Here is a 21,078-nt window from a genome sequence, read left to right as displayed (position 1 = left end):
AATCATTTACTTTGAAAGAACAAAAGGGCATTGTGAAAGTATGGATCTCAATATCACATGCAAGAGAAACACCACCAAGAGATGTGGGACCTTTTCTCATTCTGAAGTTTGCTGTGTCAGCAGTTTGGAACAGCGGCACAATTGAATGGCTTTGCAAGGACCCAGTCAAGCATCAAACTGCTGACAGAGGGGAAAAAGATATCACACTAATAGATCAAGTGTTCATGGGAAGGATTAATGTCCTTGCTTTACCTTGTCCAATACATGCAGGATCACGCTGGTGCTTCTGTAACTACGTTAAGCACTTGACAAGTTTAATTTAGTTAGCAAGTGTCTGACAAGTCAGTAATCTTAAATAAAAACAGACACTTTGTGCTTGTAGAAGACAAGATACAACAGTTTGTGCAACAAAGCTCTGCTCTAGTCTACAACATTGTTAGGGCTAAAAAATAGGCTTTCTCCAGCAGCTGCTTGTAAGTGACAGTATAGTTTACTGGATTGTATTCATTCTGACTGAAAACAGTTCAGAGTTGTTTTCTGTGCTTGTGTCCGAATGGCTTTAAACCACCACACACGTAATGCATCTCCACCCTAACAACTGTTTGACCCTCCAGTGTCATGTACCCTGCCCAATCCTGACTCTTTCCTGCTTTCGGGAGATTTCGAAACTTCCTTTTTGGGGCTGTCCGGCTCTCCAGATGTTTCCTGAAGCCACCATGTTCTGAACTCACCCCCCTCCCCAGTGCTAAAAAGCAAGCAAAGGACAGAGAGAGGGAATCTGTCATTCACTCTCAGTGAAGCTAAGCACGCACATATACCTGGAGTGAAGTCTTTGTGCGTGTGTGTCTCTCCGCCACCAAGATGACCAAGGCATATGGGGACTGGGAGTTTGTTTGGCTGCAGTGACAGAAGACTCTCTAACTCACCCGAAACGGAACACACACTATACATACACTCACTTTTGAGCTCCTCACCTGCTCTTACACTTTCCTTTAAGAGAGTAGTGTGAGCTCACAGGCAGTAGTCCTGCTGATTTGCCTGGTGGACAGCCGCAATGTCGTGGGACTGTGGCCTGAAGGACATGTTCTCCGTGTCTCCTGCGCTGCAGCCGGGGAGCATGTGTATCCTGCATGACAAGGAGGACCTGTCCAGACTGGAGATGGTTCAGAGAATGGCCAAGGATGGCTACCGCTTCCTGCAGAACCACAGCAAGGGCTCAGACAGGACAAGCGAGGTGAGATGCACAACAACACTGCTGCAGTCAGAACATTCAGTTTTATAATATACATTTAGATTCTGTCCAGACTACAACAAGCGTCCTTAGATTCAACATACCAAAAAGTCTCTAGACGGCTCTCAAAGAGATGTAAGAATGAAAGAAGATTTCATAACAGTATTTTGTAGAATGCATTGCAATCATGTGCATAAAAACGTATGTTATAAATGCACTGTATCCAATAAATTAAAGAATTATCAGCTTTCATCATTTCAGAAACTTAGCATACTAATAGAAATACAGTTTGTCGGTATGGCAGCATCCTTGACAATCTAAATACAGGTACTAAATGTTCAGTTCAGGCTGCATTTTTTTTTAAACATTACATCACCGGCCAGTTGGCTGCGTAGGAGACGTCTGATTGGCTGACCTTATGCTGGGCTCAGCTTCTCCCTTCCTGCCAGCTGTGTCTGAAATGAACAACAATGGCAGGAAAAGTTGACGCAAGTGGCCAGACCACCATGCCAAGACATTGTATGGTTTTAGGGTGGATTCCAGTGCATTGAGTCTCAGACCTTTTCTACAAACACAAGGCTAGATCTCCTTATCAATGTTGTTAGTCAATAAGATGACCTTTCGTCTGCACTAAGCCACTGCCAAACTGCGTACGATGTTGGTGCTGCATAATACAACAATATGTTTTACCTTTGTTGTGTTAGTGATATGCATTGTGCCAAGTTTTTCAAATAGAAAAATAGTATACCAATGGCAAGTATGCATGTGCCATTTATTTAATCCTAGCAGTAATGGCCAGATAAGATGATGTGAGATATTTAATGCTTGACATTAAGTAGAAATATTAAGATTATGTGAGATTATCTGGAAATGTTTCTAGATTATAGAATAAAGTAATCCAATGATGCTACAATGCACATACTGTGTTGCATGTGACTCGTATAAATATCTAAGCCCAGACATATGAGAGCATAGAAATCAGCTAAATCCCAGCTGGCAGATTCTGATGCAGGGACATTATGAATGTTATGCAAATACAATTCTGGACTATTCATAATGAATTTTAATGTAAAAGCCCATTAGGTTCCAATGTAATTGTTTACAGTTTTGATTTTGGGAATCACTTTTTGTTTTCTTCGATTACATACTCACTGTTTTGAATTATTCTGGGCTATCAAATAGTTGCATGATCATCTGTTGCATTTGACACTTTTCTTATATTTTGCATAAAATGATTTCTTTATTTCCCTTTGCTCTGACCATCTAATAAGAACATAGAGCTGCTGTGCATGAAGCATAAGAAAGATTATGTGCAAATATTTTACATGCTTTGCATATACTCTTGTTTACAGCATATTATTAGAGCTTAACCCAGGAATTTCAGCCAATTACTATTGGAGACAACGAAGTGTGTCTGCATCAAAGGCTTCTTTGAAAACAACACTGATGTATGAATCTTTGGTTTATTCTTCCTCATCCTCCCGGTCTGTATGATCCACACTGTTCCTTGAGAGGAATTTAGTCCAATCTGCACCCTGTCAGGACTGACACCTTCCAGGTCTCTTTAAGTGTACCATACCATGCGTGCCAGAGCTGCTGCAGCAGCACAGAGACATGCAGACAGAGAGTGTCCCCCCCCCCTAGCCAGCAGAATGCAACTGGAACACTGAAAAAGACATGAAACATTTGGCGGGACTTAAAGGTCCTGATAAGTAGTGTTTGCTCTGCTGACGGTGTCCATGTTGGGAGGACTTCAGTGGTAACTGTGAGTCGAGGCCCCCTCCAGGCTAGGGTGGCCCCGGCACTCTGTCTCATTACGAGCTTCCACTCGAGAGGCCTGATTGTGTTTTTTTTAGTATGACACTGGTAACCAGAAAGCCCAGGGCACACCGAGAAGTGGCCTGAAGAGGCAGAGGCAGGATCGATAATTCATTTTGAGGAGAGGTTTGTTTGCTGTCTGACCCGTAAACAGTACACTGAGACACTCTGCTAATTATAGTCAAGAATTCAACTTGCTTTGCTGTCGGGCTTAGTCAGACAAAAACAATGTATTTTGATAACACTAAGAGCACACAGTGTACGTCGCGTCTTGATATAGATGTAACTACAGATGTCTTTTTTCCCAAGAACCAGGACGCTAATCAGTGCAGACTTCCTTTTATGGGAATTTTCCAGTTCTTTGCTTTTCGTCACGAAACAGTAAACTTTGCTTCGAGTCATAAATCATATCACTGAGGGAACTGCCAGCAAACATTGCCATTAATGGTCTTTTCTGAGGCTTTTAAAGCATCTCTGCTGTTTATAGATGTCACTGTTGAACTGTTTAATGTTATTTCTAAATGTGGTGGACACAATTACGTGTCTTTGTTCTATGAGATATTGTGCACATTCGCATGCTGCGTTAAAGCATTCATCAGTGTATGTGTTGTGCATCTACTGTCTGTTTATGTATGTTTGTCCACACATCACAGATAAGTGTTAACGTGCCAGGAAGTCATGCTTAACTGAAGGGCCCTATATGCTTCTCTGCAAAAGGCAATTAGGGCAGAAAACTGCAACCACTTCCAGTCTGTCTGCCTGGCTAATTGCATGCACAGAGGCTTGTGTTGCATTGACTGATGGCTGAGGAGTGTGTGTGTGTGTGTGTGTGTGTGGGGGGGGGGGGGGGGGGGGGGTTTACAGTGGTGCTGATACAGGATGCATGTGCGTGCACCATACAGTGAACTCCTCATTAAGACTAATATCTCTGAACCAGACCCTCCATTGTCAAGCAGCCATCATCTATAGACATAATATATATACAGTATATATATGAAACAGATACCAACATAGATACATCGTGTGTATTTTTAGCATCTGACTAGATTAGTCAAATAACAAATTAGTTGAAAAAAAATGTAATAATCCTTAAAATTAGGATTTGTATTGGTCTGTAAGTGGAATAGAGGATATTTTTGTGTTTTTTCACAAAGGCTTTGATTGATTACATCGTGTTTGGGTGAGAGAGAGAGAGAGAAAGAGAGAGAGAAAGTAGGCAACGTGACGATGAATTTTTCATTCAAGCACCTCATGGTGATCATAAGACAAGAGCCATGTTAGTCTAAACTTTTGATACTGTGCAGAGTTTAACCCTTTGACAGCTTGAAAACAGATTGTCTCTGGACACCACCCATGATTTGATAGGCTCTACATAGGAATTGGTAATTAAAAATTGAGCGAGTCTTTTATGTTAATCCCTGAATGGGCTCCACCGATAAGGACTGAATAATGATATTTGGAAATTCTCTTTCTTTTACAGTGCTTGCTTTGACAGAGTATTGTGATGGAAATCAGTGGTGAATAATGTGGGAGTGGGAGAAAAAAACAGGGGAATCTCCTTGGTGATAACACACTCCCTCCCTCCCCCCCCCCCCTTCTCTCTCTGTCCAGCCCCAGAGTGACGAGGCAGTCCGCGTGTGTCTGAGGGAGAGGGGCCACGATGTGCTGGTTCTCCAGAGAATATCATCAGAGCAGCCAGCCCTCTCTGCAACAGCGAGGGGAGGAGGGAGAGTGGAGGCGAGGAACAGGAGGTAAGCCTCTCCAGTCCCCTCCTTCCTAGATTCCCTCCCTCTCTCCGTTTCTCTCCCTCAGCACTCTCCCTCTCATCATTCTCGTTCTCTGTCTCTCTGGATCACTCACTCACACAGGCATGCTTACATCACAACTCCCAACACATAAATTACTACATTAAATACATATCAGTGAGCAGCATGGGAGCTTTTTTCAGCCGACCTCAGTGTGCTTGAGGGATAGACAGCAGTGGACTCCAGGCTGAAGCAGCTGCAGGTGGATGGATGGATGGATGGATGGGTAAAAGGGGCATGCAGAAGTAACCACGGCAACGTCGCCAATGTGAGGGCACAGGGACTCTGCAAGGATGGGATCCCAGCCACAGCCCGCGAACCTGCTGCAGGAGGAGGGCAGGCTGCTGCATGCTGCCTTGGTAGAGCAGGAGGAGGACGAGGACGACGAGGAGGGCTCCGTGGAGTGCAGCAGTGACAGCACCAGCCGGGCAGAGCCGGTGACGATGCCCACCTTTGACGTCTCCTACTTTCGCTACATAGACGATGAGGGAACAGAAGGGGAGGAGGAATGGAGCAGCAGCCGCTCTCTGTCCTCTATTGAGGAGGACTCGTCTACTGACTCTGTTGTGTCTGACAGGTATATGGTGGTATCGGGGACGCCAGAGAAGATCCTGGAGCACTTGCTGTGTGACCTGACACTGGATGATGACCAGGGGACAACACCCAGCAAAGAGTCAGGTCAGCATGCATACTTTAAAGTCCTAAAACACCTTTCTCATCCATGTTGTCCTAACTGGGTTACATTTTATTTTGTATTTTATCGAGCAACAGTGAAAAATAGGGGAATATTTAGTTGGTGGATGGCACCTAGACAACTTTATGACTAAATTGTTAAGATGGTGTGCTGATGCAAGTCTACAGATATGTGTTTGTGAAAGATGTAAGCAAAAGACAAAAATAACTCGCTTACTTTCCATTTCACTCTCTCCCCTCACCATCCTTCTCTCTCGCAGAGGAACTGACACAACAGCCTCCCTCTGGGCAATATTACTGGGCTAATCATGCGCTATCATTCCCAGAATGGCTCTAAGTTTGAGCCATTTAAAAGCCTTTGACAAAGATAAATGTTGCTCATATCTTTTGAGTAATGCCGTATCGGACTGCGTGCTATGCAGTTCAGCCTCACAGCGACGACACATGAGCCCATTTCCTCTCGTCCCAGCAGGTACATAATAATGTGACACTGTTGCCAAGGCAGAGGATACTCAGTTGATTGATCTGGAAAGATGTTTTTGAGGGGAGACGACGATTGAGAGCAGTAGCACAGTCAGACAAGCAGAGGGAGAATACAAGAGAGAAAGGAGAAACACTGTGTTGCAGAGAAAAGGAGGAAACAAGGAGATTTTGCCTCGGAGATGGTCACAGATGATCTCTCATCGGGATGGAGACTGGCTAACCGAATACCAGAGATCATTACTCATTCTGATGAGAAAGTGAATGAAATTGATCTAAATGTCCTCTGGGGAGACGTGCCAGCAGTTGCAAGACGGTGCATTTAACATGCACAGGAGAGTTATGTTTTATGTTGGATCACATATTTCATTGCTATAATTGAGTATTTAATATTGATTTAAAGTGAAACCTGAAGCTAAATTAGCAGACAAGTGGGTAAGACATCCCTATATCATCAGTTGGTTTATTCACAATAAACCCTAACCTTTTTAGCTAATGTTATTTGGTATGCAGTGTGTTTTTGATGAATCACTCACCATTAGCTCATCTTGCAATGAGTGCATTGAAGTGAAGCCTCCATAGGAAGCTGTGGACCAGAGCAGGATGCTGCTGAGCGATATCCCAGGGTCCAAGAGCCGGAGACCTGAGGAGGAGAAGAAATGAACTGAGTCCTGAACAGCAATTGATCTGCACTCAGTGATGTTAAATAGTCTGACTTCTGCTGGCCTTAGCTCTCTCTGTGTGCGTACTGAAGCTCCGTATGCACTGTTGCTATACTGCTGAGTGTGCCCTTGGAGGTTCAGCAGCACGATAGCACAAGGTTCTTGATTTCATCAAAAAGAAATGTATTTGAACATCCACCAAGTGGCCGTGTTTGGTCTTCCTCTCAAGGATGGCTCAGAGAGCCAACATGACGGATGGTTGCAGCAGCTTATTGATGTTGTGTTTATGAGTTGCATGCTGTACAGCACATTAGTAAGCCAATTTCATCTGGTCGCACTTGCTTCCGTCTATACTCTGTACACAACATTAAGAATGCAGAGGAGCTTTCTGCAGAAGATGGCACTTTTCTGGAAGCACTACAGGCATGTAGTCTGTGTAGAGCTCTTATACGCTAACGTTTCCTTCTGTGGGCTAACATTCACGAGAGTTCAGTGTTGCCTTCTTCCTTGTGCCCAATCTCAGTGCAGCTATTGATTCTTGCTCTGTGCAAATTCTGCACCCTGCCAGCTCTGAAAAACATGTAAAGCAACATTTGTTTTCTTAATGAGAGGATGTTACAGCTCCTTTACTGATGCACCATGTGCGGAGATGTTGATGCTCATATGTAGTGAAGAAAGCATCACATTTAAGTGAGCGGATGTAAGATTAAAAAACGTCTAAATACAGACTATCATCGTAATTTAAGGTTTTTACACAAAGAGGATGTCTTCTGGCGCTTACTGAGCTAATAATTGACACATTAACACGCTTATTTCAAAGGCTGCAGCGATGAATTTTACGAGCACTTATTGAAATGCAAAAGTAATTGGCAGGTGGATTCACAGTGCCATTGATTTCACAGGAGATTGATATGGTGAATCAATGAATCCATTTTGCATTTCCTCTAAAAAGGAAATAAAATTCATTTTTGGCTTCAGTGCCAGAAAGCAGGATTCTGAGTACTAAACAGCAGTTTTGAATACTAGAAGTCTCAGATTTCTCCTACATCCACTTGTGTGTGATGTGTAGGAGTCACAAATCAGCCCAAAAGGCTGTGAAACATTATTTATACAGCACAAGTCATGCATAACTGTTAGTGGGTCAACACATCTGCTGCAAAACTGTCTGGATTAAATCTACACTGCAGGACATACCCTGCTTCTTTTGAAAAAAAAAGACCTTGAGAATATGACTTTAGGTGGTAAAATTAAATATTTATTCTGTTTTTCAATTTCAAAAAACTTGTAGAGTGTACATCCTGGGGAGTGGTATATAAGATGTTACTCGTGAAAAGTTTCAGTTTAGATAGCTTCAAGAAAAAAATACATAACAGAGTGAGTGAGTAGTGCTTTGTGTGTGTGTGTGTGTGTGTGTGTGGAGGTACAGTACAGTACATCTTTTGTGTGTTGTTTTTCTGGCTTTGTGTCAAGGTGCATTACTGTACTCTTTATGGGAGCTACATATGTACCAGTGTGTAACCTCTCATAAGCAGTGAGTGATGCATCCACAGCTGCTCTGCACGGATTAACATAATGATGTCAGGGAGTCCTGCGGACCAGAACGCACACAAAGGCCCAGGGAAGCCAGTGTGAAATTAAAGGCAAGAATTTACAATTCTGGGTATGAGGCAGACTTACAGAGGGGTTGAGTCGACGTTGGCCCTAATAGGATTTGTAAAGCTGTTCGCTTGTGGCCAGGCATCATGTCTTAGACTTACTGTCCTTCTCTTTCTCTTTACACCTCAGAAAGTTATTTTAATGGCTTTTATGTCAATTTATGAAATGCATTTTTACAGCTTGCTGTAAAGTCCGGACAACAATTCCTTTCACTTTAATTCGAGATTCTGGGAGAAAGGGACTCTGTATGTGATTTTGAAAAGAACAGATGAAACTAGAAAATGCATTTCCTGCTGAAAATGCGTTGGAATTCTGAAAGCTGAAATGAATCTCAAAAACATTGCTGAGAGGAGACATAATCATCATGTTTGACACACATAAACAGAGGTTATTAAATGGCAGGCTTCATCACAAGCAGTTCAGTTAGGATTCATTCTGTGGGGCTTTTATTTTTAAAATGGCGTGTGTGTGTGGGGGGGGGGGAGGGGGGAAAGACCTCTAAAGATCCCTAAGACCTGAATGACTGTATGAGAGAGACACACACAGAGAGAGAGGGAGAGAAGTGTATGTGGGCATGTGTCTGTGAGTCTGTGTGTTTATCAGCATCACTAATTGGCTCAATCGCGAACACCTGTGTGATTGAAGCCATTTGAAAATATTCTCCATAGAGATCCTATTGAAAAAATAAAAAGCTTAATAATTCAAAAAGTTTAAAGGTTAGAAATATAAAAAGTCATAGCACCCCTCTGGTGAAAGAGCTGAACATTTTAATAGTTGAACGGTTTCTGTTAGATAAACACAAACCGGTTATTAAAGATTATACGGAAGAAATAGAAGAAGTTGAATAAAGATTCGAAGAACAATAGTGAGAATGCTTAACAGCATTCCAACAATTAGAAGAAGTAGTAGAAGACGTAGTATCAGTAGTCATAGTAATAGCTGTAGTATTGGTCGTAGTATTTAATATAACAGTAGTAGTAGTAGAAGTAGTAGTAATAGTAATGGCAGTAGCAGTAGTAGTACTAGTAGCAGTCGTACTAATACCTGTAGTAGTATTACTACTTTTAGTAGCATGAATAGCTGATGGTAGCATTTCAATTACAATTCACTCTTTGGGGCTTTTATTTTGAAATGGGGTGTGTGTGTTTGTGGGGGGGTTCCTCTAAAAGTCTCTAAGACCTGAATGACTGTATGAGAGAGAGGGAGCGAGAGAGAGAGAGAAGAAAGAAAGAGAGAGAGAGAGAGACTGATATCTCTGGCAAACTTTCTCATTTGGAGATTGTACGATGTTTTATCTTTTACAGCTTACATGACTATTGTCCTGCTCTGCCATATCTTTCCTCGTCTCTGAAAGAGTGTCTTTGTTGTTCCCTTGTTGTGTCTTTGTTGTGTCTTTGTTGTTCCTTTGTTGTGTCTTTGTTGTGTCATTGTTGTTCCTTTGTTGTCTTTGTTGTGTCTTTGTTGTTCCTTTGTTGTGTCTTTGTTGTGTCTTTGTTGTTCCTTTGTTGTGTCTTTGTTGCTCCTTTGTTGTTCCTTTGTTGTGTCTTTGTTGCTCCTTTGTTGTTCCTTTGTTGTGTCTTTGTTGTGTCTTTGTTGTGTCTTTGTTGTTCCTTTGTTGTGTCTTTGTTGCTCCTTTGTTGCTCCTTTGTTGTGTCTTTGTTGTGTCTTTGTTGTGTCTTTGTTGTGTCTTTGTTGTGTCTTTGTTGTGTCTTTGTTGTTCCTTTGTTGTGTCTTTGTTGTGTCTTTGCTGTTCCTTTGTTGTGTCTTTGTTGTGTCTTTGTTGTGTCTTTGTTGTGTCTTTGTTGTTCCTTTGTTATGTCTTTGTTATGTCTTTGTTGCTCCTTTGTTGCTCCTTTGTTGTTCCTTTGTTGTGTCTTTGTTGTGTCTTTGTTGTTCCTTTGTTGTGTCTTTGTTGTGTCTTTGTTGTTCCTTTGTTGTGTCTTTGTTGTGTCTTTGTTGTTCCTTTGTTGTGTCTTTGTTGTTCCTTTGTTGCTCCTTTGTTGTTCCTTTGTTGTGTCTTTGTTGTGTCTTTGTTGTGGCTTTGTTGAGTCTTTGTTGTGTCTTTGTTGTGTCTTTGTTGCGTCTTTGTTGCGTCTTTGTTGCGTCTTTGTTGTTCCGTTGTTGTGTCTTTGTTGTGTCTTTGTTGTGTCTTTGTTGTGTCTTTGTTGTTCCTTTGTTGTGTTTTTGTTGCTCCTTTGTTGCTCCTTTGTTGTTCCTTTGTTGTGTCTTTGTTGTGTCTTTGTTGTGGCTTTGTTGCGTCTTTGTTGTGGCTTTGTTGTGTCTTTGTTGCGTCTTTGTTGCGTCTTTGTTGTGTCTTTGTTGCGTCTTTGTTGTGTCTTTGTTGTTCCTTTGTTGCTCCTTTGTTGTGTCTTTGTTGTGTCTAAAAGTCTCCGAGAGAGCGAGAGAGAGAGAGAGAGAGAGAGAGAGAGAATGTTTGTCTGTGAGTTGATCAACATCACTAATCACTAATCACTAATAGTATCGAAACCTAATGAGACGGTGTATGTAGGATTTACTGTGTACGATGGTCTGCACAGAATTTAAACTTGTTTTATGATTTTTCTCGTTTTTGAAATATCTTGTATGTTTTATAAATCAATTAAACGAGTAGCAGTTGTACTATTTCTAAATTGATATTACTAGTAATTGCACCATCTTTTTTCCATTGTAAATATTGTGTTTGTCTTTACAGATACACTTCTGGATGATTTTCTGCTGACCTACCCAGTGTTCATGTCAACCAGTGACTTATGTCAAGCTCTGCTGGGGCAATATCCTTGAACACGGGGGTATTCACAGGAACATTATTGCAAAGATTCACACGTTACAACCCTTTTTTTCTGTGAATGCTACAGGCAGATATTGATGTTTTATACAAAAACATGACTGCTTTATTGAGTCAAAGCTGCTCCACTTCACTCAACTGTGTTCATCCAACATGTCTCTCTCGCTGCCTGTCCTTAAATCAACATCACACACACGCTGGCTTTATTCATGCTCCATGCTGCCTGCATTTGATGTCAGCAAATAGATCTCGCTCACCATCTGTGCTGAAGCCTTAACCAAAGCCCACCTATTGCACCAAGCGATACAGAGGGAAAGAGGACAGGAAAGAGGCTCTGGAGAGGAAACGAAAAGTCCTGCACCTGGTGTCACAGTGGATGACCCTCTGCAAAGAGTTCCTGAGGGAGGACGAGCATGTCAAACTGTTCATGAAGGTAGGGAATATAATGTGGATGGTGGAAATTGGCTGTGAGGTGGACTTAATATGGGAGAAATGAAAATTGACATTCCCTTCCAGACTTTGTATCGCTACGTGTTGGATGATCTCTACGAGCACCCGTTCCTGGAGAAGGATGTGAGGGAACTACAGAAACTGTACCAGCTGCATCGCAGACAGTGAGTGACCATATAACTTACATTACACGTCATTAGAGAAGGGGTGATTCAATACTTACTTCTGTGAATTATCTATAAAACAGGAAGACTGATGACTGTTGGAGGCCTGAAATGAAGCAGAGACACTAGCTGGTCACTGAGTGCAAAGAAAGAGCTGCTTCTCTGCTTGCCTTTATTTAGCCTCTAATCAATGAATGCATTCAGAGACTGAAGAGTAATTGCAGTGTTCTGGGTTGTTATGTACGGAAATATGAAGGTCAAAGAGTTCTTTATCTTAAATCTCCATGATTGAGGAAATACAGGAATTCTGAGAATTACTGACAAACTATCAGAAATGTACAGAAGATCTGACAAATAATTGAGAGAAATAATTCTGATGATCCATTTTAGAAATGTGACATAAATTGTTTTAGCTCCGATTTTTTTATCAAGATCATTTTTGTGTTTGTTGTTGTAATACTAATTTTGACCACAAAAAAGAAAATTTGCAAAAACGTTTGGTTTTTCACAAAACCTTTGTTCACCATTTCTTAAGTCATAAACACAGGACAGAAAACTATTTAGATCAGACGTCCCCAGAATTTAGTTGTCCTCACTTGCTTCTCAGGGCTTCCGTAGAATTGTCACTTTCTACGAGAAGAAATAATGCTACACTAATTGTTTAGTGGACACAATTTCAAACTCATATAGTATAATCCCATATCCATACAGCATACACATTATTTTGGCTTCCTAATTGTAAATATGTGAATAAATCCATAATCTAGATAGAAAACACACACAGTAAGAATGCACTGATACACATTGCTATCAGCTGCCATACTGACCTTTATAAGCAGAATGTGTATTGAGCACAATAATATTAATTAACATCCACATTTCTGCTCTCAGTTAGATCCATTTAGTCATGGCGGGCCACCAACAGTTATTAGTGCCAGAGCAAATACCTGGCTTCTAGTTACGTTATGAGAAAACGTTGGATTGATGCCTCACTAACAAGCATACAGTATGACCACATTTTGACACAAACTCTGTCTTTGCAAGATGCAAATTGTATCCAAGTGCTTACACAGCCACAAAATAATGAATCAATGTCAAAAAGATATAATAGCAATCACCAAAAAGTAGTAGATTACAGTAGCTTATTACATCCACCCTTCTCTCAGTACAAACATTTGAAAATGAATTATATGTATTGATGACCATAACATTAGACAAGGAGTCTTAGCTTTGTCAATAATTCATGTATAGACAAGTGCTTCTTGAACATTGTGTGCATAATTGATGTACTTGATGTGTACGTTAAACACTTTAAATCAAACAGATTTCTTAATTGACATCCAACTGAGTCTTGACTATCAGACGTGTTTTGTGGTTATTAAAGTGGAACTGTTACTAAACTACAATTTGTTTTGGTTTAATAAAAGTAGAAATCAGATTGCTCTCAGACATGACAGCGTAAACATCCCCCAGTCACCAGACACATTGCCACACCCATGTCCTCCTTCCCCTCCCTCAAACACAGCCTCCAAACAGATCTTCTCCCTGGGGACGCTCCAACCTGCCACCCATTAGACAGCAGTGGGGATAATTCAAGCCGACTCTGCTGCCATTATCTGGGCCTGCTTTATTCAGTCTTATATGCAGGGAGGGAGATCCACAACACCCACTCCTTTAAAGCAGTGGACTTTGTGAGGCTGTTACTGACATACTCGACTATTTATGAGCTTTTTACAATCAGTCTCACCCAGAGGGGAGGACGAGGTTGACTGCTTTGTGGCAATCTGCTACCGAGTGAGAAGCCTAAAAGTGTAATTTTTTATAGAAGGAATACTGATTTAGTTCTTTGCTCCCATCAACTTCCATCTGGCCTTTGCACAAAGGAAAGTTCAAGTCACTTGTTTCTGAAAACTTAGGAATCAAATACCACTTGTTCTCTTGCACTCTCTCATCCTGTGGCTTTATAATTCACAAAGTTCATTCACACGTTTTGTTTTTGTGGGTTTTTTTATGCGCAAGAGAGTGAATTAGATCACAGGCTCTGTTTTGACGATACAGTAGTAATCAGGTTTTTCATTAGTGCATGACTTCTGCTAGCCAACGCCAAGGGATCCTTGAGGGCAGGCTGTGTGCCAACATGCCTATTGTGATGCAGAGCCCAGTAATAGCTGAGGGATGATAATGGACACGGGGCTATCCATCATGCTAGTCGAGAGTAACTGATGTGAATAAGGTGATTAAATGAAGGGATCACATTGGAAGGTCTAAAATCTACAAAGCACTCCAATTTCGCCTTGACACTGACCTTAGATAATGGACTGCAGCACACTGCAGAGGAGTATATATGTACATTTACTTCACCGTGATAGACTGGTAAAGTTGTTTTTGTACTTGACACAGCTGCAGCCTAAGGAAAATCACCAGATCAGTTTTTTACGACAAAGTACAGTTACTGATTTATATCTTCTTCCTTTTCCAGTGCGGTGGATGAATATTCCCCTCAAAGAAAGGTGAGAGAGGAGTTATTGTGTTTGCTCTCTTTACGACACTAAAACAGAAAGAAACTTATTGAGCAAAGCTGGCTGCTCACTTTGACATACCAGATTGGGGTGTTGCAGCTAATGCCATCACATTTCCAGCTAAAGACATTGTTCTGTTGTTCTAGCGAAACGCCCTCATGTGTTTCCAGGCAAAACGAATGTGTGTCAAAATCCACGCATTTCCCTTCTTTCAGGGCAAAGCCCTTTTCCACCAATTGAGTTTGAAAGAGAACGGGCTTCCGTCCAGAGGTACACAGAGGGAGACCAAAGAAGGTAAGTCGTAAAACGTGGTGTCCTTCACACATTCCTCCCATCATATGTTATTTCCAAAGCTGTTGAAGGGAGACCAGTAGAACAATAGAATCTTTCCAGGGAAGTAATGACAAGGTTTGGAAATGCAAATATCTGAGTCATGACTTCATTTTGTCTTCTTGGGATCAGTTTTTGCTTATTCTAGAGGGCAGGTTCACCCAATTTAAAGCAAACCGTTACCTTTCATGCTATCTGGCCAAACACACAGTCTTGACTTTAACTGCTGAGGTTTGGAAATATCCACCGTTCTAAAAATGAGTCCCCACCGACTCTTTCCCTTAATCAACACAAATCGATTGAGTAGGCTTGTCCAACAGTAATGCCACACGACACAGTCCGCTACAGCTGATCACTGAGACCACTGGACCAGTTTAGATCCAGTTGCTTTGCCCAAGGTCACCTTATCAATAAGGGGCAGACTTGTTACATCCTTTCACTCCTGCGGTTTGAGAGATGGCAGCAGGTGACCTAATTAATTGGTTTCTTTCTGGCTGAAGGTGTTTGCTAAATGGTTAAAGGCCCTGTTTGAGTCTGTGTCTGGAACGAAAACCTATCACAGCAAAACGGCGATTCCTAAGACTCCCAGGGGCCTCAAAATCCCAAGGGTCACTGATATATTGTATTATTGATTATTTGAAAATGTCCTAAGAAATCTTCACCAATAAAAAACAATATCTTTAAGGTGCTTCCTGCATTAGGAGCTCGTATTGTGGCCTTGTGGAAAAATCTAGTTTCAATTCAGAAACCTGGTGTCATTTATAATTTATTACTTCAGCAACTGACAACTGATTTGTTTCTTGGTATATAATGACGCTACCATGCTTAGTCTGCTGTGGGCACTGGAAGCTTGGAGCTGAAGGCGTACATGCACTATGCAGAGCGATTTGGGTAGAGATGTTTTTGCCCCAGGGCTCCCTAACTGATAAATACGGCCATGGGCAGTGCGGCATTTCATGTAAGCACTGTGAATTCTGCATTTCATCTTACTGAAACAATATTTTCTCTCTGTTAAAGTGATGTGTCACGTGTATATTACCATGGAGTCGTTCCTAAGTATGAGGGCCAATGCCGGGATAGTGGCCCAGGAGCTGCTGCAGGCAGTGGCAGAAAGGATGGAAGTCCCACTGGGGAAACTGGTGCTTGTGGCTGTCACTTACAATGAAGGTAATTACCATTCTAACTAACCAGCCACAGTACATATCAACCACCGAAGTCATTACAGCACTATACTACACTCGCAAGGTCGCATTCTGAACAGAAAGGGAGAATTTTGCACGTTTGATGATGTAAAAGCATAAACGAGCGTGTATTTCCTGGTGTTTGTAGATCGTGGTAGATTGAGAGACATGTTAAATGTGCTGTACATTGTTTTTGATATTTATAGCCTCTACAAATAAAGTTCTGTTTAACACTATAATTCATAGATCAGAATGTGATTCTGAAGTGCCCTAAGTTATAATATATCCTCTGCGAGTCAACACTGTGTAGAAATTGAAAGTAAATATATTTCATGAAAAACTCAACATACCGCACTCTCATTTCTCACAATATTTCATCCTTAAAGTTTCTTTTCCTATATTGAGTTATATATTAAAGCGCAGACATGAATGCAAGCTGACCTAAATATCTCCCAGTGACAACAGTTAAAAGGCAGAAGCATTTACAGTCCAGTAATATCAAGTCAGTATCTGTTACCGGTGACTGGCCACCTCAGAGTGGAGCCTGGCACAGCAAGTCTTATCTCTTGCTACTGATGGCTGCTTACACGCTGCCTGACATATTTTTAATGATATTCTGCTGTTTGTGACATGTCTTCTGCCCCTGCAGGTAGGCTCCTCCTGCAGCCTCAGGACAGAGTCTTCTCTGATTCTTTACGACCGGTTGGGAGACTACATGTGTGCAGGAAGGATCTTGGTGAAGTCCTGGTAAGACCATCACTGCAATATGTCACTTCCACTTAAACATACTGCATGAAAGAGTGTCCTCTGTGAGATCACAACATACTTATTTCATACATCAGATCAGAAGCGATGAATTAGACAACATGCAGCATTGTGATGTTATGTCATATTTCTTCAAAGCTCCACTGTCAGTATGAGAATAACTAAAAAGGTGGTATGATGTCCAACGAAACACTGGCTTGTCATGTGTTTGATGCTGTTTTTCTTGTTTTCCATATTCAGAACCCGTTCACAGACAACTCGGAGCTGCAACAGAGAACGGCTCGCATGCTCAGTTTAAACACATGGGACGTGGCCGTTGCTCTCACCAACTTCGACTGGACCATCTTTGACTCAATACACGAGGTTTATACCCCGACACTTTATACTGCTAAGAAGGGTCAGGATCCGACATGACGTGTCTTCAGCATTGTGTGCCCTGCTCTGCTGAACCAGAATGTCTTTTCTTTTTCTCTCTAGCAAGAACTCGTCTATTTCACCTTCAGCCGCCACAGTAGCAGGAGCCACACTGTGGCGTTGGAGCTGCTGCTGCAACGCTGCAATGAAGTCCAGCTGTGGGTGATGACTGAGGTGCTGCTGTGCCCAACGCTCTGCAAAAGGGTCCAACTCATCAAGAAGTTCATCAAGATTGCTGCCCAGTTAGTAGCTTTACGCACCCCCTTCTTCATTTTGATGAGAGAGTTACTGATTGAAGTCAATCATATACACTGGCTTTAGACACTGTGGGCCCTACACTACTGCATTTCAACTCCAACATATTTAGGAGATGTTCAGACTTGCATGGGGATGCTGCCCCCTCCAGTGGCAGATCAATACACTGCATCTACTTTTGTGCTGCTGCAAGAGACTGAACCGTGTGCTCCCTTGGTCTTTTATAGCTGTAAAGCACAGAGGAATCTCAACTGCTTCTTTGCCATTATAATGGGCCTGAACACTGCAGCTGTTAGCCGCCTCAGTCAGACATGGGAGGTAAGGATGTGCTTTTATTATTATTCTACTCCTTTCATCTGTGATACTTTTTATGTAGAAGTACATACTATCTGATAAAAAAAAAGTCCTGTTTGTTGTGCTTCTGCAGAAAATTCCTGGGAAATTCAAAAAGCTGTTTTCAGAGCTGGAGACTATTACAGTAAGTAGTTATTCACAGGCACAGAGAGTGCATACTGTACTATACTGTATATATCTGTTTTTAAATGAAAAAAATGACATGAATCCACTGCAACTGGGAATACAAATCTGTGCTGAAACTGGTTTTAGATGATCATTAGTCTCTTATGATGCCATAATTCCACAAACAAATCATGCATGCACGGGCACACACTTTCACCCCCAGAGGATTACACTCATTTGTTTTGAAAATGTCTTCACAGGATCCCTCGCTGAACCACAAGGCCTACAGGGACTCCTTCAAGAAGATGAAGGCGCCAAAGATCCCATTCCCTCCTCTGCTACTGAAAGGTGCATTCATTATTCTGTCACTGCAATACCCCACACAGTCGAACTATGGCAGGAGAGCTCTGTGAAATATTTCCATTCGGCAGATTTGACATGTAGAGAGCAGACATTTTACCTCAAATACTTTGTGAAAACTAACATGTTAAATCTGTTATAGATATTACGTTCATTCACGAAGGCAACAAGACGTTTCACGACAACCTGGTCAATTTCGAAAAGCTGGTGAGTCCATGAACCCTTTTATGCTTCTTCACAGAAGACATACAGTAGTGCTGAATGTGTAATGTTGACTGAAGCATGTGTCCATCTATATTCCCAGCACATGATAGCAGACACAGTGCGTCTCATCCGGCAGTGTCAGAAGGATCACATGGGTCAGTACTCACTCTTTCCTCATTTCATGATAAACCAATATTTTTAAGTTTACTTTGTAATTCTACTCATAATCGGTGCCGTAGTATCAGTCTTTGCCAGACAAATAAACAAATCTGTGGACAAAATGAGTTAACTACACTTTCTTCATATCGTTTAAATCAGGTTAAATATCCTTACCATGATGTTGACAATCATTTCATTTTTTCGTTGTAAAAACTATTTTGGCTGGATTCCCCTCCACAAAATCCCTGCATGTCATATGAAGAAAGAAAAGTTAGTTGTAATGGCTTTTACACATTCGATATGGTGTTTTTTACCAGGCCATTAATAACATGACATGTTGAAAATGTACAGTGCACGTTCATTTAGGATGTGTCCCTTTATGCAAAGTGCAGATGCAGTAGTTGTCCTGGATGCTGCTGCCTTCGCTCAGAGGTGAACGATTTTCTTTCCCTGCAGGTAATGGCATCACCCAGAAGAGCAGCTCAGAAGTGCGAGCCTACATTGATTACCTGCATATCATCGACAATCAGCAGACTCTGTTTGAACTGTCACACAGGCTGGAGCCTCGTGCTTAGAGAGCAGCTCTTACTGCACTTCCCACTGTGTCAGCCATGCCGTTGGATTTGCCAAGAAACAATCTGTCGCTGTCTCATCTATCTCTCAGGACTCACTCAGCAATCAGAGGACGGTGCATGATCCTGGCCGACCACAGGAGGGAGCCGCTCAATCAGGAAACTCTCACCAGGGATGGGAACAAACAGACAAAGGTTAAATGCATACATGTTTGCATAGATCCACAACAGTGTCACTGATCAAAAACACCTGACAGCAGACCTGCCTATTCCACCAACTTATGCTGACTGGTGGTAAGAAAACAATATGGATGTCTTGATCCGCAGGTCCAAATCTGCTGCTGCTATTACTACACTGTTGCACAGATGGCAGACGTTGGCAGAGCTGTTCTAACAATGACGCAACAGCTGTGGCGAATAAGCAGCCTGCAATAAGAGTCTGTTTGCAGGTTAAGTGCTTCCCACCTAAAATAAAGATACAGAAAATGAATGTTCAAACAAACAAAGTGTTGGGCATGGAAGTTCATTCCGGACCTTTACAACAGTATGTTTGACAAGAAGGTCCACCGACGAGCCTTTCCAGAGATTTTAACCACATAAATCACATCACACAAAGTGATTGCGATGGAGGTTAACTCATGATACTGTACAACTTTTTGTATTTGTGGTGTTGAAAGATCTGGCAGCTGGGGTTGTTTCATCTGAGTTAACCAAAGAGTACATTGGTCCTATATATTGTAAACATACTTCTGTTTTCGTCAGAGTGCGACAAGATCCAGTCGAAGACATGCACACACTACTAAATCAGTACAGTGTATGCAAAACAGCTGAATCACATGACAGAGAAAGTGAAAATGATATTAAACATTGTCATATTATTTTCATCTTTTCAAAAGCAAAAACAAGTATTACAGCACCTTCCAGACAAAAAAAATGAGAGAAAGAAAAATAGAAGCCATTTGCTCATGTAAAGTGTGTATTAACAATCCTGTATACGACAGTATATAGTTTGTAGTTATAGAAGACGCCGTACAGTATTTATCCTCTCGAGTTGTCAACTGAAAACTCTCACCCTGAGGTTAGAAGTGTCGATGGGATTTTGCATCACGTTCTTGAAATTGAATTTCTATATTTCGGATGTTAAAGCCCACAGCGAACATGGAGAGAGAAATGCTTTAGCAGTATGCATCTTTTCTTTGCATCAACAACAATGTACGGTTGATTCTATTGATACTGTGTATGTATACGTGTTGAAATTCAGGATACGGATATTCATTTATTTCAGAATTATTTATTTGTTCTACAGATATTACTTTTATTAGTCCGGTTTGATTTCATGTTGTTTTTGTACGCACCGATTGGCTGGTCTGCATGATATGGCAAACCGTGGATTGACCGGCAGTGTCAACTGTGCATGCAATAAAATATTTTTCATCATCAGAAGTTGGTTATTGTCAAAGATATATATTTACATGTATATGGTGGTGGGAACATTCAGTTAAACAGGGGAATTTAACTCAAACTCTTACATCTGACATTATAGCAAATATATTAAAATTATAGCAGTACTGGTTGTCGTGAATTCGGACTGATTGTGCCGTCCATGCTTGGGTTGTGGTTTTTAACATAGTTAAAGGATCAAACAGACATCACTTGTAGGTCATGATAAAAAAGTGCATCTAGGAAACCACAACCAACTGATTTAGTAATAACAGAAAGGAAAAAGAAGGGCCATTGAATGCAGACGAGTGATAGTTTAATATGCCCAATATGTGCACAAACACAGGCACAAAAAGCACATAAAGACATGGAGCTAGTCTGTATCGCTTCGTGTTTCAAGCTTGCCATCAAGCATAATTCATTTTCTTACTTTTTTTGCATTCAAGGGCTCCGATCTTTTATTTTGTCAGAAAAGTATATCCATCATCAGCTTTCAACATTAATTGGGTTCATCGGCCCTATAATTAAATATCAGACCATCTGGGTCTCCACTGAAGCTTCACTGCCTCTCCGTGGCTGCATGAGTATGATACCATTGGACCATTGAAATACCTTGAATTATTTTGGTATATATTGTGCTTACATGGCATATTCTACGAAACAACATTGTGCTTAA

At 41.4% G+C, this 21,078-nt stretch overlaps 1 protein-coding gene across 1 annotated transcript; it reads left to right on the top strand.

The window, feature by feature from the left end:
* The first annotated feature begins 811 nt into the window (after nucleotides 1-811).
* Nucleotides 812-20,355, top strand: LOC306782512 (rap guanine nucleotide exchange factor 5-like). The gene is made up of 18 exons (XM_079275915.1): nucleotides 812-1,234; nucleotides 4,661-4,800; nucleotides 5,432-5,532; nucleotides 11,038-11,116; nucleotides 11,419-11,563; nucleotides 11,647-11,744; nucleotides 14,224-14,254; nucleotides 14,479-14,557; nucleotides 15,611-15,760; nucleotides 16,424-16,521; nucleotides 16,780-16,902; nucleotides 17,017-17,195; nucleotides 17,436-17,526; nucleotides 17,636-17,686; nucleotides 17,928-18,015; nucleotides 18,170-18,234; nucleotides 18,332-18,386; nucleotides 18,847-20,355. The coding sequence occupies exons 1-18, from the start codon at nucleotides 1,055-1,057 to the stop codon at nucleotides 18,963-18,965; spliced, it is 1,872 nt and encodes a 623-aa protein (XP_079132041.1). The 5' UTR covers nucleotides 812-1,054; the 3' UTR covers nucleotides 18,966-20,355.
* Nucleotides 20,356-21,078: the final 723 nt, after the last annotated feature.

The sequence above is a fragment of the Melanostigma gelatinosum genome (assembly GCF_949748355.1).
Source record: "Melanostigma gelatinosum genome assembly, chromosome: 9".
NCBI classification, from domain to species: domain Eukaryota; kingdom Metazoa; phylum Chordata; class Actinopteri; order Perciformes; family Zoarcidae; genus Melanostigma; species Melanostigma gelatinosum.
This window is presented reverse-complemented; position numbering and strand designations above follow the sequence as displayed.

What these genes read in the sequence shown, in the direction of transcription:
- LOC306782512 (XM_079275915.1), top strand. Translation starts at nt 1,055, where the DNA reads ATGTCGTGGGACTGTGGCCTGAAGGACATGTTCTCCGTGTCTCCTGCG. An exon ending in TGTCAAGCTCTGCTGGGGCA is followed by an intron (nt 11,117 to 11,418) that starts ATATCCTTGAAC and finishes ACCAAAGCCCAC; the next exon opens with CTATTGCACCAAGCGATACA. An exon ending in TTCATCAAGATTGCTGCCCA is followed by an intron (nt 17,196 to 17,435) that starts GTTAGTAGCTTT and finishes GGTCTTTTATAG; the next exon opens with CTGTAAAGCACAGAGGAATC.